Source organism: Sceloporus occidentalis, unplaced genomic scaffold (assembly GCF_023333645.1).
Source record: "Sceloporus occidentalis isolate IW3139 unplaced genomic scaffold, rSceOcc1.0.p SCAF_7, whole genome shotgun sequence".
Lineage (NCBI taxonomy): Eukaryota > Metazoa > Chordata > Lepidosauria > Squamata > Phrynosomatidae > Sceloporus > Sceloporus occidentalis.
In genome coordinates this window covers 1,660,239-1,675,307 of record NW_028316987.1, presented here as the reverse complement: position 1 = coordinate 1,675,307, position 15,069 = coordinate 1,660,239, and the positions used below count along the sequence as shown (strand labels likewise).

Genomic DNA, 15,069 nt, shown 5'->3' with positions numbered 1-15,069 from the left:
GCTCAGTCTAAAATATACCCAATGTTATCTGAATCAAATTTATCAGTTGCTAAACTCATGAGAAGTATTCTGTGTGAGTCTCTATACCAAGAATTTATAATCTCTGAGAGGTGAAATTTCCCAATGTACCCATTCTGGAACTTGATCTGAGTCACTGTAGTCTCACCAGGCAGAGATAGCAGTCACATGGAGTTACTATTTCCAGAAACCAGGGAAGTTAAAACCACAAAAGTTGTTGATAGATAAATCCCTCTACACTCATCTTTGCATGTCTTTTTCATTCCCCATCCCCCACACAATATCTGACCAAGAAAACTGAATACCTTAAAATAATCCTGAAGAATGACTACAGGCAGACAGCACTAGTGGTGACATACAGCTCTCAACTGAGACCCCTTAGACAATCATCAATGAACAACACGTTATTGTGGACAACAATGGTGCCCTCTCAAGAGCCCTTGGTGGTGCACCTCTACTTGCCTAGAGACAACATCCCAATCTCACTGTTACTTATCTAACAAAAGGATACACAAGTTTAGGAAAACTTATGCTACCAATCTCTTTCTCTCAGCTAGTCACAAAGATGCTACAAGATCCCTTTGTTTAGCAATATTTAGTCTAGATCCACTGTAATCAATGAAAAGTTAGTCAATTAATAACTTTAGTCCCACTGATTTCAGTGGATCAACTTTAAGTAAGATTCTATGGATACAACCTCTATACATGCATGTATTCATTCATTTTACAGGAGGTCTATCCATTTCACATATCCTCAGCATCCCCAGAAGCCAACATCATGATTTTTAAAACTTAGCTAGGAGGTTATCCTTGCATGAGCAGTCATGAAGTCTGACAAGAAGAATCATTACTAGCAGAAAACAGTTATTCTGGCCCCACAAGAGATAGAAGATAAAAAGTATTTAGAATGAATTTAACGGATGAAAATGCTCTTGATTTTCCTGGATTTCTAGTAGATGGAAGCATTCTGTGAAATTCAAAAAAGTATACACTCTTAAACCAATTCAAGGCATATTCACTCATAACTCAATTCTCTTTGACAAGCCTCTTCTTTTTTTGTTCTTCCCCTAAAGACATCCATCAGTCATCCATTGATGGATACAAACAGCCTTGCCAGCACTTCCAATAGGAAGCATCATATGAAAGAGAAGATAGGGAATCTTTCTTTTCAAGATTACAGAGAGGCAGTCATAGTTGCAAGTTGCTTCCTGGATCTCGAATATTTGAGAGGATCCAAATAAACAACAGTCACACAGAACTGAAATTTCAACAAGCTGTTAAGGATCATTCTTTGGGGCTTTGCCTAACCCGTCAGCAGTAGAAGAGCCATGCTAGGACAGAACCACTTCCCAGACATAGGTGTTCATAGAACCATAGAGTTGAAAGAGACCGCAAGGGCTATCCAGTCCACCCCCTGCCATACAGGAACTCTCAATCAAAGCATACCCGACAGAGGGAATGTTAGTCCTACTAACTTTGCAAGCTGTGCAAATGGTGTATTTCTCTTGCACACCACACGGTGAAGCAACAGAGTGCTGCAAGCAGAGGAAGTGCTCAAACAAAACTGGCTTTCAGTTTTTTCTGTCCTTTTATGGGCACTCAGCTGGAACCAACTCAGCTCTGATGCTTACAGAAGGCCAGACATGAGTGAGTCAGTCAGGCTGGCTAGTTCTTTCCCATGTCCTGCTCAATGCTGGGCTATTATGGCCGGGTAGAAAAAGGATGGCGGGGGTGGGGGTGCAGCTACTTTCTCTTGGTCTTGTACCCTTGTGCTCCAAATGGAGCATTTAAACAAGGAAATCAGATGTGCGTTGGGCCACTGCCCCTCAGTACAGAAGTAATTCTATTCACTAGATCATCTAAAAGGTTTGCAGTGTTTTCTCCAGTTATAAGAAGAGACCACAGTTCTTTACCCCTGAAAGGGACTGCTCAGAAATAAATGACTTGCCATGTGCAGCCACACTTGCTTTCAACCAAGGTTTTCTTTGCTGATAAGTGATTCACTTCAACCGTTAATGCAGAAATAAGTGACCTTTTCAAAACAAAATCAAAATGCATGTCTGTACTCTCTAGGGGTAGTTTTTCTATGTTTTAGTCAACTAAAACAATATTCTTTCTTGATTTTATTTTATTATTTTTATTATCCACAATTCAAGTAAAAGACATCTATACACCTTACACAATTTCTATATACTGTACAAACAAAATTATATTTAAAAAATTCCTCTTTTCCCTCTCTCCTTATTTTCAACATTAGGTTCACTTTGATTACTGTATATACTTGACTATAAGTCAACTTCATGTGTAAGTTAAAGGCAGGTTTTGGGGCCAAAATTATGGATTTTGCTATAGGTAAAGGTAAAGATAGTCCCTTGACTTGAATGTCTAGTTATAACCGACTGTAGAGGGCGGGCGGTGCTGACCACTGTTACCTTCCCACTAAAATGGTACCTGTTTATCTACTTGCGTTTGTATGCTTTCGAACTGCTATGTTGGAAGAAGCTGGGACTAGTGACAGGAACTCACCCCATCATGCAGCAGTCAGGCCCCATCCTGCCAACCTTCTGATATTCCAATCATCAGAACTGGCATCTTAACCACTGCACCCACATCCCCTTCGCTTTGATTAACTGCTAACTTATATATTCTCACTTCATAAAGGATACTTGATTTTAAAAATGATTTTCCTGGGCCTAAAACAGTGCAGAGACTCCCAGAAGTCTGGGGAGACTGTTACAAGATCTCCCAAAAAGGAGCAAGGGAAATTTGGATTTAAAATAAATAAAAAAATCAACATTTGAATGATGTCCTTGAAGACTTCAAATTAACCTCATGCAGCCCATGGGACACATTCTCTCCACCTCTGCCTTAGCTTGGGTATTTAACCACTGTACTGACACCATGTAAAAAAATTGTTACTACCTATAAGCCACTCTGCTCTTTTCCTAAGTAAAACAAGCTATTTCAATAAAAGACTTAACACTATACTAAAACTGTGAAAACCCATTCTTCTTCAATGGCTGCCTTTGTATGGACCAATACAATCAGCCTCAATTCTTTAAGAGTTATTATGCAAAAGAATTTACTTTATTCTTCAGAAGAACCAGTGATTCAGGGTTAACTTAAGGCCTGGTTTCTGGCACTATAGAAGGAAACTAAAGGCTAAACTAATGCAGTAATTTGCTTTGTGGAAAAAGCATACTTCCTGGTTACAATGTGCAGCTAGTTCATGCCCACTTTAATAAACGATGGGCAGAAGCTTAAAATATGACATCCCATCTTAGAGCAGAGCAAGCCTCAGGTGATATCTTCTCTCAAAATATTCCTTATTTACCCTCTAGGTGCTATTTTCATGATTTGTGAAGGCAAACCCATAGGAAATAAGCCCTCTCATTCCAGTCATTAGTGGGTTGCAGGTATTAAAATTAGCCTGGCTTGAAGGACTTGTTTACTCACAAAGAAGATAATTGTGTGCTTCTGGCAAGCTACCGGAACTAACTACGCCTTCTCAGCTACTCAAAATAAGAACTTATAGAGATCTATGGGAGGGTTCTCAGCGTGGCTGCTTCAGTCATAGATGTCCTTGGAGAAGGTCCAGTAGGAGTTCCAGAAGCTACCAGATGGTATAATCAGGAAAACAACATTTAGATTCCCAGCTTGGTGGACCAAGTCTACGTCACTTCTGTATCTACCATGGTTTCTTACTTCTCTTATGCAGTAAGCAACTTAGGGCCCATTCCCACTGGTGTTTTAACTCACATGCATTTGGATGTTTTGGGGGGTCAAGCTCCTAGTTCCTACTGCCATTTGCCGCGGAAGGTTTTTTTTAGGGGGGAGGTGTCAATCAATTGCAGATGTGTGTACACGTCACTATGATGCATCAAAGAAGAGGTGTGGTGATTGTGATTTTGACCATTTCTGCTCACCCTGTAGTTGCGGTCATTTCCAGTCACTTTAACCAGCAAGCGAGATGGATCCAAACTCTGTGGCAGTTTTGCAAGCGATGCTGATTTGTCTGTGAACCACTTTCCTTTTTCTAATGTGGTTTTGGAGGAGTCATCAGCAACTACTCAATCTGCTCCACCAAATCGACGAGGAATGGGATGCTGCTGGTGGGTGTGTTGCCCACTGGAGGGTTCGCGATGATGGGGAGCACATGGTTGCCGCGGCCAATATGCTGGATAGGCAGTTTTGGGCCACCATGCAGCGGTGCTATGCGCTAATGCAAAGGAGGTGGTGGGTATATTCCAAGTCCAAGGAGACATAGAATGTTTTTGCAACGACTATGTGGTCTGACAAGAAGTGGAAGGAACACTGCCATCGCAATATATTTCCTGGCAAATAAGGCTTCCCATTCAACCGTCTCAACAATTTTTGGTGTTGGGAAGTCAACTGCCTGCAAGGCCATAATCAAAGTTGTGATTGCCATGGAATTGGTGCTCCTGAGGACAGTGTGCCTGGGGGACTACAGGAAGGTATGCCAGCTTTTGTCTTTCTGCTAATTGTTAATTGGATTTGTTAATTAGTTTATGCTTACAAAATGATGGGGTACACTTGTGTGTTCAGGATCCCACATGACAACATCTTCCTGGGGGTCATGCTTTTTGGTGTATCCTTGTCTCTCTGCTAGCCAAAAAAGCATTTTAAGGGAATTGTGAACCTGCTTAAGGGCACTCCTGTAGCCTTTGGAGAGCAGCCATCTTGGTGTGTGGTTGGTGTACTTTAGTGCTTTGGTGGGTGGGGTAGTTAGGGTCACACTCATGAGTGTTATGCTCTGCATTGCTGTAGATTGGTCCCATTCCCAATTGTCTATTCATTTGCTGCATAATACAGTCTGATTGTGTGTCTGTGCTTTCTGTTTCCCTTACAGGTGATGGCTGGCTTTGAAGCTCTTGGATTTCCACAAGCAATTGGTGCAGTGGATGGCTGTCATGTGAACATTATTTTCCCAGTGTGTCAGGTTGAACAGTTCATAAATTGAAAATAGAGATATTCTGTGGTTCTGCAAGGGACAGTGGACCACACAGGCCGCTTTACTGACCCAGCCACTGGTTGGGCGGGGTCAAACCATGACAGCTATGTGTTTTGGTGCACTCCATTGTATTCTGCGAGGGGGGAGGGTGGTCAACACATTGTGGGAGCTCTGTCCTTGGGAAATATAGTACCAGCCAGATAGTCCCGCAAGCAGTTCTGCAGCTTGGGGCCTGCCTGTCCAAGCGTTTTGGCTCTAAGCTGGGTGAATGTGAAGACTGCTATTTGGCCAAGGGCCCCAGCCAAATACAGGTCCCAGGTGAAAGTTGCAAATTAGGTAAACTATATCTCCCACATTAGCTCTGAACATATTGCTTCCTCTGGGGAGCCTTGGGGTGTGTATGTATAAATACACATGTATCCATACATATGTGCATGGCCTATTAAGTTGGAAACTCACACACCAATTCATACACACCTATATATGCATATACTGATGTCCAGGCATTCACATGCATGCATACATAGTCTCATCTACCATGGTCCAATACAATGATATCTGGGAATAGGTGGGGATAGTTCCCATATGTTCTATCTGCTGTACAGCTATGCATTGCGCACTCTATCTATCTATCTATCTATCTATCTATCTATCTATCTATCTTCCTCCTACTCGGTGGTAAATCAAACACAGGTGGAGAAATTCCCAATTCTTTACAGGCTTTCCTTGTGAGGATCATGTTTCCAACAGGAGACACAGGTGGATGAAGGGAGGCAAGACTCCAATGCTGACTTGGCCCAGCTCTGGCCACTCCCCTCTGGCTGCAGCTGCTCCATTGCTGACTTGGCCCTGGTGTTGGGAGGGAGAGAGACAGCTTCCCCAGCACAGTGTCCCTCAGCAAAAATGTTAAAGCAGAGACTGCAGGCTTGTCTTCTTCAAAGCTGCAAACTACTCCCTCTTTTTATGGATATTTAGTAACCAGGCAGCCTGTCAAAGACTGCATTTGCAATTCATCGCTTGTGCGCTTTTTTCCCCTTCCCTGGGAGGTGGGATACATTTACACGTGACACTGCAAGTGGTGAAACATGGTGCCTAAAAGAATCCTGTGTTTCCAGTGGTGGGGCTCCAGAGAGGTGCGCCTGATGCTGGACCACTTGTCAGAGCTGCCCGGTGCTGCTGCCCTTCTGATGCAGTTCTCTAACCTCAGAAATATCCATTTTTACCGGTCTGTGGAGCAGAGACTGTCCCAGGAGCACTTTGAGAGATCTGCATTGCAGTACAGAACGAAGTTTAAGGCCTTAAAGGCTTGCTTTTATGAAGCCATAGAGAGGTACCATGGCAGCCCACCACAAGACCAGAGGCCTCCTTTTTATCGCAGGCTCCTCCGTCTATGGCAGGATGCAGGCCATCCGGGATGGAAGCGACGTCACCTCCGCTGTGAGTAGGACTCCCCTTTACTTGTTTTTTTAGATTGGCTCCTTTCCCCGCCCCATTGTGCAAACTGTGACTTTTGCCAAGCTTGGCCACAGCTAAAACTTTTGTATTTTGCCTCTTCCAGGCTGCAGGCGGTGCAGGAGGAGATAAGCACATGCCATATCTTCATCTGACGACGACGACGATACCCCTCCAGAGCCGCCTGATTCCCCACCAACCCCCCCCCTCCCCCAGGGCCCCAGCCAGCAGGTTTATTGCACAGCACCAACCTGATGGCTATTGCTATCCACTGACATTGTTTTGTATATATGTGTGTGCACGCATTTAAATGTACGCATATGTGCAGAGGGAGAGGCAGAATGGTTACTTTATATATCAGACAATACAATGATATCTGGAAATAGATGGAGTGTACCCGCGTCATACGTGGGCAAGCTATATGCGGCTTTCAGCATACACGTCCCATTAGATTAGATTAATTGCGCATGCCGCCATGCCGCTCGCATGCCGCTGCGCTGCCACACCGCCGCATTCATGAGCCCCATTCACTTGAATGGGGCTTGAGCATGTGTGGTATTTGGCTTACACGGAGGAGTCTGGAACGGATCCCCCGCGTAAGCCAAGGGTGCACTGTATTTACCTTATGTTTATTCTGATGTGTGGTTATGCATTGCTATACATATACACATCTATCCATGAGCCCAGATGCCAAAAATTACTTGTGCACAATATACCTCTAATTCCTCGGGATGCCCCAGGCACGTTGGCAGTCACCATTGATGAGCCACAATCGACACCATCCACAGCTGGACCTGGCCCATCACCTGTATGTCCTGAAATAGCTGTGCATATTGCTTATCTCTTCACAATGCATAATCTGGCCACCCCAGCAGACTCCCCTGGGGAGCCCCAACCAGGCCCATCGACTGCTGGGCCTCCCACATCCACAGGACCGCCAATGCCACCTGAGCTAGGTAAGTGTTACGGTAACCATGTGTGTTTACACATGACCACATATGTAGGTATGGATAGCCATACGTACCTCTAGGAACAGAATTTGCAGCTTGGAAAAGGAAATGGAGGTTCACATGCATTGTTACATATGAACCTATACAGTCATATACACACATGCACGCACACACATATATGCATGTACAGCAATTCATATGAGTGTGCTTCCACATATCTGTAGCTTAACTGCATGCGTATTTGTGTGAATAAAGATATGCGCGCGCACACACACACACACACACACACACAGAGGCCTTAACATGTGCGCATGTTATTACACTCACAAAGAACCACAGCAGAGGACACCTGCCCAGAAGAGGACCCAGTGTTGTGTTAGCAACTAAATGCGTGATGTGTATATGTTTGTGATCCACAGAGCCAGTCATACTGGAACGCCTACACGGACTAGAAGAGGCATTTGCTGGCTTACAGGCCGCCTTCCAGGGCTTGCTGGCTGCAGTCCGAGCCAAACAGGGTCCGCCTGCAGTCCCACAAGGGATTTGTAAGTAATCAATAAGATTATCTTTCAAGTATTCTGACATGCACACCAAAGGTGGGGCCAAAGCACTCTTAGACTGCATTTGTGTCTCCTCTTTCTTTCAGGGAACAAATTGTTCCAGAGGCTGGACATTAAACTATCTGTGCTAATCTTCATGCTGGCTTTACATAGGGCTACTCTAATTGGGACAAATCACTTCACCACCAGACTCAACATGTTAGGACTATGATCTGTATGCACACAGACAGATATGCAGAGAATCATTATAAGGAATGTCAGATAGTGGGTGTGATTTTAATAGTTATCTCAAATACACCAAAGAAAAGTACAGTAGAGACTTGGTTAACCGACCTTCGGTTATCTGACGCTCTGGATTATCCGATGTTACATGCTTCTTCGTGAGCGTGCATGCACGCTCACGAAGAAACATGGGACATCGGATAATGGCGTGGCTTGGTTTTCCTCAGCCAGAAGGGAGTGCGTGCACCCCCACAGGCTGAGGAAAACCAAGCCAGGAAGGGGCGGACTGGGCGATGGGCCCAGCCCTCTCTTCCTCGGCTTGGATCTCCTCAGCCCGCGGGGAATGCGCGCACTTCCTGCAGGCTGAGGAGATCTAAGTCGAGCTGAAGAGGGCTGGGCCCAGTCCTCCCCTTCCCGGCTTGGTTCTCCTCAGCCTGCAGGGAGTGCACGCCGAGGAGGGAAGGAGGAAGGGAGGAGGGGAAGGGAGGCAAGGGACTCTTGTCCCCAATAGTGGTGCGCCGTCACTGGGGACAATCTACATTATCCAACATTTTCGGTTATCTGACTATCAGCTGGTCCGTTTATGTCGGGTAATCAAGACTCAGCTGTATACATAACAAAGGCTCAGATGCCCTGTTGTGGCCATGGACTATCAGCTGACAAACAGTTCTGTGAAAAACTGTTTGTGAGAACTATCAAATTAAAAGCAGAGTTCTGGCCCCAGCCAACAGGTTTGTTATTGCACAGCACCAACCTGATGGCTATTGCTATCCATTGACATTGTTTTGTATATGTGTGTGCGCGCACAATGATATCTGGAAATAGATAGAGATATTCACCTTGTTTTTTCTGATATGTGGTTATGCATTGCTATACATAACTATACATATACATATCTATCCATGAACCCAGATGCCAGATGATAGCTTAACTTTTTCTCTTGCTGGGGAACAGTGAGAAGACCATTAAAATGTTTCAGAGGGGCAGATGGGAGATGGTCTCCAATCCAAAGCTATGTGCTCCTCTGAAACATTTTAACGGTCTTCTCATTGCAATCCAGCAAGAAAAAAATGTTAAGCTATCAATGAATTTGCTAAGAGCACAGAGACTTTTAGATAAAAGATTGCAACATTAAGAAAAGGAGTCATTCATCGCCCTCACTAGGCCTTGACTTTCAGCATCTTGATACAGAAGTTTCTGGGTCATTTTGTTAGGACTTGTTGTATAAGACTTTCCCCCTCCAAGACAACACCTCAGCATTTCGCCTTGTTTTTTTCTCTCTCCAGATGGCAGATTAAGAAAAAAGGGAATACATTAGATTGCCTGGGAAGAAAACAGCACTACTGTCCATGGTGGGGAAAGGGGCTCAAATCAGGTAGTTAAGAGGCTATATTCCAATTAATTTGCTACATGGCAAGATTATATGAGAGGTTGAAGACTATTAATTGGACAGCCTCCATTCCACAAGCTGTTTACATGATAACTACAAATATTGGGCATATACATTTCCACCCCAAAATTAAGCCCTAGGCTCTACAGGAAAGCCAGTGTGGTCTAGTGGTTTAGGTGTTGGACTAAGGCTCTGAAGACCAGGGTTCAAAATGCCACTCAGCCGTGGAAACTCACTGGGTGACCTTAGGCAAGTTGCACTCTCTAAGGAGTTTATCAAATGGGAGGAATTTCTCTTAATTTTGAAAGTGGGGTCAGAATGCATTCACATGAATTTGCTAGTTTAGTGAATTTACATGAATGCGAATTGCCCAAAAATAGCATGCCATTGCCCGAATTTGTGTGTGGTAGTCTATTACGCAAGAACATGAAACCACATGATTGTGTTCGGACTGACTTCCCATTGCCCAAAATTGTGTGTGGTCATCTATCACGCAATAACGTTAAACCCCATCATAGCGTTCAGATTGCTACTGGATTATACTTCCCTTGTCTGATAAACTCAAAAGCCTTAAAGGAAGACACTGGCAACCTCCCTCTGAACACATCTTGCTCAAAAAACCTGTGATAGAGTCGCTGTAAGTGAGAAACAACTTGAAGGCGCACAACTCAAAGCTCTACAAACAGGATTCCTAGCTTGAAAACCTAAATCAAGACCTCCTTTCTTAAGGTAAAGTTGCCCAAAATATAACACCCCAAGGACCATAGCAATTAAAAAATATACAAGTTGATAGTTTATTCTTTGATTACTAACAACAATCAAGAACATGCAGACAACATGTCTACTACTGCTGCTAGACATGGCATTTTCCTTGCCTAACGTATCTCTCAACCAGAACCACTGCTGTCCCTGACAACTAACCATTTTTGCACTGGTTTACAGCGACTGGAATCTAAGACATCTGGAAGAGTCAAGTTGCCTACCACTAGGCTTAAATCAACATCAGAAGAGCAAGAAAGAGATTCCAGGGAATGAGATCCAGGCAGGGACTGAAATGAAACGTAACAGGAAGCATTAAATAACAATAGACACAAGGTTTGGAGAAAAGTAGGCTGATGAAATAAATACATAAATGAACCATGCTAGAACCCTATTAATTTACTTAGCTTAATAAGTAACAAGCTCAGAGTTACCTATTCCTAAAAACATAATGAATAAAAAAATGAGTAGCCTTATGTTCACAAAATAGAACTGAAAAAAGCTATAAGAAAAGCCAGGGCACATTTATCCAGGTCAAGGCACTCCTGAGCAAGCTAAGTTTACGACTTCAAAGGCAAAAACAAAATGCAGGAATCCACAATATAAATGTCTAATTCTGTGTCTAGAAGGGATCACACAGAAAGCTTCTACATAATTTCTGTGGAGAAAGGAATGGTTTTGAAGTTCATGGTAATTCTCTGTCAAGCCTGGAAATGAAGCAATCATATCATTTATTGAGAGAGAAACCAATCCTAGATTATTCCCCTTTTCTTCAAGCATCAAGCAACACCCTCTGCCTGGACCTTCAAAGAACATCTGTTTGTCTTTACAGGGACTGTTCTCATGCAACCAGGGGAGAAAAAACCTACTTCCCTCCACTAAACTGATTGTTTTGCACCTCTATCTTCCCTATTCCCCTTTGCTCAAAGGGGACTATCAACAGCATTCTGTATGTATTACACTGGAGAGAGAGAGGACAGTGTCACAGCAGAATCATAGAATCATAGAACTCTTCCAAGAATCATAGAACTCTTCCAAGAGTTGGAAGAGACCGCAAGAGCCATCCAGTCCAACCCCCTGTCATGCAGGAAATCTCAATCAAAACCACCCCAGCTTCTTTGGCAGAACGCTAGTTTTTGTACTTTTATCTCTAATTAAGATGAGTTAGGAATTATGCAAGCCTTCAAATAATGCTGGTCTGCAACTCTCATGATTCCTAACTGTGGTGGTTAGGGCTGCTGATAACTATAATCTGGCAGCATCTGGAAGATTATATGATATTCTCCCCTCACTGACATGATCTTAAGTAGCAGGGCTAGAAAACTGGACAGAATGGTACTAGGTGACTGGTCAGACCCAGACAAGCATAGTTCCTCATATCTTAACAAGAGAAAGTCATTAATGCCTTCAGTCAGTCAGTCTGATAAGTAGACTAGCAACAGTGTTTGTTTCTTCTCAAGCAGACCAAATTGAGCTCAACGGAATGGATTAATGCAAAAATACACAATTTGTGACCTTCCAGACGTTGTTGGACTGCAATTCAACTTCATCTGGAGAACCAGAAAATGACCATTCCTGCCTTAGTGTCACCAGCTTTTGCCATTTATGATATTCCGGGGCCAACCTACACTGTATTTGTATTGCTATAGATAAACCTCACATGAAGAGTTTTTGGCGCCATCAAAATAGTGGTTATTTGAAGAGTTTTTAGATATGTAAAATATGAAAACTTCCAGGCAACCTCTGTGTTAAGGCTTACAAATTAAACCTGATTTAATGAACTTTACTATGTGGGATGTAACTCATGAAAACAGAAACATAATAATGTACTTCCCTCTTAGTTCTTTGCCAGCACTTACAAATGAATAGGTAATTCTACCAATTTATAGCTGAGAAACAGGATAAAGATGATGATGCATCCAAGGATGCCACAATCACCATGACAGAGGAAAGATCTGAAAAACAGGGGTACCTTTTACTGGAAAGTGCTAAAAGGAAAAAAAAATTGCAAGTTCTGGCTCTCTGAGCTGACTACTGGAAGCAGCTACCAGATCTCCCCCCCCCCCACCCCAGTATGAAACTTCCTGATGTCTATGTCGAGATCTTGTAGCACCTTTGAAACTATGGTGCTGCACAGACGGGTGCTATAAGGCACTCTCGTCATGTGTGAGGGGTGGCGCTTCCAGACACCCCTTGCATGCGACGAGGGCGTCAAAATGGCAGCACCCTGTACAGATGGGTGCTGCCATTTTGATGCAATGGACGCTTAGCGTCTGCACGTCACGGCACCATAATGATGTTGCGAGTGCGCCACTGACGCACTGTGGTGTCATTATGGCGCTGCAAAAAGAACCCACTTTTTGCGGGTTCTTTTTGCTGCACAAGGAAGCCGCGTGGTTTGTCTGCTGCAGCTTCCTCGCACAGCAAAACAAGGCACGGGCAGGCTGCCCTTTGGGGGGTGGTCTGTACCCCGCCTATAAGAAAGAAGTTGGCAGCATAAGCTTTTATAGACTTCAGTCTACTTCCTCAGATGCACTTCCGATCTCATCACCCATGCTGCTTGATATTTGCCTGACTGCTTCTTCACATGTTATTTGCTCACCTATTTACTGCATCTTTACGACTTGTATATTCCTGCAGGAAAGTACTGGGTACTGGGAACATTCCTCAGATGCTTTTTAGATGCTTTGAGTTCTTGTACCTCAATTATTGTATCATAAATGTCATCTGTTGTAGGGTGGATACTTGTCAGAATTTGTTAATTTCATTTCGGCTTTGTTAATTTCATTTCTCCTGGCAATATGTTAGCAGCTTTCCTTTCTGACAAGAAGTAAAGAGAATTCTATTTTAAGAGTTGCTGAGTTCTTACTAACATCCTGAGTGCTGTTTTGAGAAATAGGAAAAGTACACAACTGATAAAATAGGTAGCATGTGTAGAAACACTGGTAGCCTTACTTGGCTCTGAAGCTCGCTCTGCTGCTTAAGACGCAGGTTTTCAGGAGTGTCTGCCACCATGGTGAAGGACTGCTTCGGGTAGTGTCTGGAGAGAAAACAGATGAGGCTGTGTTAACAGTAACGAATTTTAAACTGGCTTGGCCAGTAATGAGCCACAAGGTCCACAAAACAAGGCCACATAAATATAGATTTTATTCATACCAGCTGTTTCACATCCAGCTGTTCTAAAGCAGATTGATTGAGGGCCCTCCTCAGCTATACAAGAGGACTCTGTCTACCCTAAAGAAAGGATATTTGCCCTCTCTGTTGTAGCTGTTTTCTGTATGTCAATGACTGCAAGGATTCAGTAAAAAAAAATCCAAGGGAAAATGCTGGCTTTCCCTCTGTGACTTTACAGAATTGAGAAAGTTTCAGTGTGCCAAAATCTGTGTGAGTGGGGAGAAGAAAATTTACACACAGTCTTGTGAATAGCACAATTGTTGTAAATGTCACACTTCTGTTCCCTCCCACAAACAACTGTAGCCTCTCATTTTTCTAAAGGAAGAAAGATCCTAACATTTATTAATTTTTAAATAAAATAACTGAAATGTATCCAAATTTAGAAACCATCAACTATTGCCTATCTTTGAGTTAACTGAGAAGCCTGAGTCAACTGAAAGGCAGACCATTGAAGAATTTAAGATTTTTCATTCACAGACTATCAGTTAAGCTTAATTCTGATCCAAGAATTCAAAATTTCCATACTAATGTAGCGTTTTCTTTACTGTCCAAAGAAGGCAATTTATGTGACAGGTTCTATGACTATTTTCAGCTTGTAATATTTTGAAGTGCAGGGAAAGTAATAGGGTCAGAATGCTGAAAGTCTGCAGGAAGGTTCTCAATCATTAGCTTTGCATGTATGAACATAAAGCATCAATATTATTCACCAGATGAAAGGAAAGTCCAGAGCTGCCCAACACATATTATAGGAACATGGAATGCAAGAAACATGAATCAGGGAAAGCTAAACATAGTAAAACAAGAAATGGAATGTATAAACATTGCAATACTTGGGGTGAGTGAGCTAAAATGGACAGGAATGGGCCATTTTGAGCCAGAAAATTGCACAATGTTTTACCCAGGAAATGAGTAAAGCCAAGATAAATAGACTAAGACTGTCGTACTTTAGACATATGATAAGAAGACCTGGCTCACTAGAAAAGACAATAATGATTTGTAAAGTAAAATGCAATAGGAAAAGAGAAAGGACATATTATGGATGGACAGTACCCATCAAAGAAATTACAAGCCTGCATCTGCAAGCCCTGAGAAGGCTGTTGATGACAAGGTGACTTGAAGGTCTCTTAATCAAATGGTCTCCATAAGTCAAAGTCAACTGGACTTTTAGCAAACAACAATCCATTCCTCTAGAAGGACCAACAAATCAGACAGGCCAGCAAGGGACCAGCATCACAGTTATCTGGTTTGCTTGGTTGATAAGGAATTTACTTCAGGCTTTAATCTAGGAAGAGGTAATCATATTTAACTTGTAAATGTTGGCATCAAGTCAAACCCACATTACTTTGTTAGTCTACTTTGCACTGAAAATGCAGTGTTTGTAAGTTTTCCTCCCTCTCACCAGTGGAGGTAAACATTTGTTGAAATGCATTTTTACCACCACACTGTGAAGACCAATACTGATTTCAGAGATATACTAAAAATCCAAGAATTAGAAGTGTTAGAATTAAAAGTACAGTGAACCTGCCATATCAGCAGCAGTCTGTTACTTCACACACATACCCATGAATGCTA

General features: G+C 42.9%; 1 protein-coding gene across 1 annotated transcript in view; it reads right to left on the bottom strand.

Annotated features, from left to right (window-relative positions):
• Nucleotides 1-15,069, bottom strand: part of LOC149308997 (LIM and SH3 domain protein 1) — a 68,925-nt gene that overhangs the window by 16,215 nt on the left and 37,641 nt on the right. Inside the window, exon 3 of the mRNA XM_089531602.1 lies at nucleotides 13,279-13,363. Coding sequence (XP_089387728.1) covers nucleotides 13,279-13,363 — 85 coding nt within the window. The remainder of the gene's footprint in view (nucleotides 1-13,278; nucleotides 13,364-15,069) is intronic.